General features: G+C 33.6%; 1 protein-coding gene across 1 annotated transcript; it reads left to right on the top strand.

Moving 5' to 3' along the window:
- LOC139153907 (olfactory receptor 6M1-like) lies at positions 1 to 966 on the top strand. The gene has a single exon (XM_070728328.1). It carries the CDS (start codon positions 1 to 3, stop codon positions 964 to 966), a length of 966 nt encoding a protein of 321 aa, XP_070584429.1.
- The last annotated feature ends 765 nt before the right edge of the window (positions 967 to 1,731 follow it).

Raw genomic sequence — 1,731 nt, 5'->3', positions numbered from 1 at the left:
ATGCACCCAGGAAACTATAGCACTTTGAAGGAATTTGTTTTACGAGGCATCCCAGTTCCTGATTATCTTGTAATCCTTTTTTTCTCCCTGCTCTTATTTATCTTTGTTTTGTCACTGCTTGGTAATCTTGTTATTGTGATTGTGGTCCTGCTCAGTTCTTGCCTTCATAGCCCTATGTATTTTTTCCTCTTTAATTTGTCTATCCTAGAAATTGGATTCACATTCTCTATCATTCCTGTCATACTGTACAATCTCTTATCCAGGAGGAAAACAATTTCATTTTATGGCTGCCTAATTCAGTGCTACTTCTATTTCTTTCTTGGAGTGGCAGAGTTTTTACTCTTGGCTGTTATGTCCTTTGACCGCTATGTAGCAATATGTAATCCTCTCCATTATCACTCTATTATAAGTGTTAAGGTCTGTATCTACCTTGTCCTTTCTTGCTGGCTTACAGGATATTTCTTTATGATCTGGCCTGTGGCTGCTTTAGCAAAACTGCCCTTCTGTAGATCTAATATCATTGATCACTTTTTTTGTGATATTGAACCTCTTCTTGCCCTTGCATGTTCCAAAACGCACCATATTGAGCTTTTGGATTTTTCAATAGCTATTATTGTACTTTTGGGATCACTGACAATAACAACTGTATCCTATATTTATATCATCATTACAGTGCTAAGAATCCCATCCAACAGTAGAAGACAGAAGGCTTTCTCTACCTGTAGTGCCCACATCATTGCGGCTTCTATATATTATGGCAGTGCCATGTTTATGTATCTGAGACCATCAAATTCACCATCCCTAAATCTCAAGAAAGTTGTGAGCATCTTAACAGCAGTAATAACCCCAACACTCAATCCTTTCATTTACACACTGAGAAACAAACAAGTGAAAGAAGCCCTCAGAAGATTAATAAGAGGATATTTACAAACGACAATGCAAGAAACAGTGAATTTCTCTGAGTGATCAGAGATAATTATTTTCAACTTTGCAGAAAGAAGGAAACTCATTTTTTAAAAAATTGAAAAATATCTTTGATTTTCTGTGGAAAAAAAATGGAAGAAAAGAAAAAAGTTCATGAATAAGAGTTATGCCAGTAAGACATCAATACTCCATTAATCATACTTTAATTTTAGCACGCCTTTATTATTTTTATTCTTAATTCAAGATAGAGATCAAACCTAATATTTCCCCCTACAATGACATGTCTGTGAAATGATATGAGCTGGGAGAGCATGACTGGCCCAAAATCACTCAATCAGATTTCATGTCTAAACTGGGACTAGAGCTCAGGTTCCCTCAGATTCTAGTTGGATGCTTTGACTACTAGATCAAACAAGGTTCATTCTTAGAAGCTAAAAATAAATTAATCTTCATTTAAATCAGTAAAATAAGACTGACTAAACTAATTTAATTTCAAGTTGAATATCCAAATACTAAGCATAAGAAGATTTTTTAAAATATATTTATTTACATACAACAATCCTATCTAAATAGTGATAATTACATTACTACTTTTAGAATTTTTAGTAGTTTTAGGATCAGGCTAAATCATAGTGTTGGTCTGTCTTTATGTCTAGTGTCTTTTTTTGCAAATGCATTATTCTATTATCTAATATTACATGACTTTATTATGTATAAATTATTAATGTGGTAATAGCAATACCCCTTAGACTTATATACTGCTTCACACAGTGCTTTATAGCAAAGCAAGCCTGCATGTGCATATCA

The sequence above is a fragment of the Erythrolamprus reginae genome, chromosome Z, assembly GCF_031021105.1.
Source record: "Erythrolamprus reginae isolate rEryReg1 chromosome Z, rEryReg1.hap1, whole genome shotgun sequence".
NCBI lineage: Eukaryota > Metazoa > Chordata > Lepidosauria > Squamata > Dipsadidae > Erythrolamprus > Erythrolamprus reginae.
Note: the sequence above shows the minus strand (reverse complement) of the source record. Positions and strands in the feature narration are given on the sequence as shown.

Bases quoted from the DNA above. Each gene is read 5' to 3' on its own strand.
- LOC139153907 (XM_070728328.1), top strand. From the start codon at position 1: ATGCACCCAGGAAACTATAGCACTTTGAAGGAATTTGTTTTACGAGGC.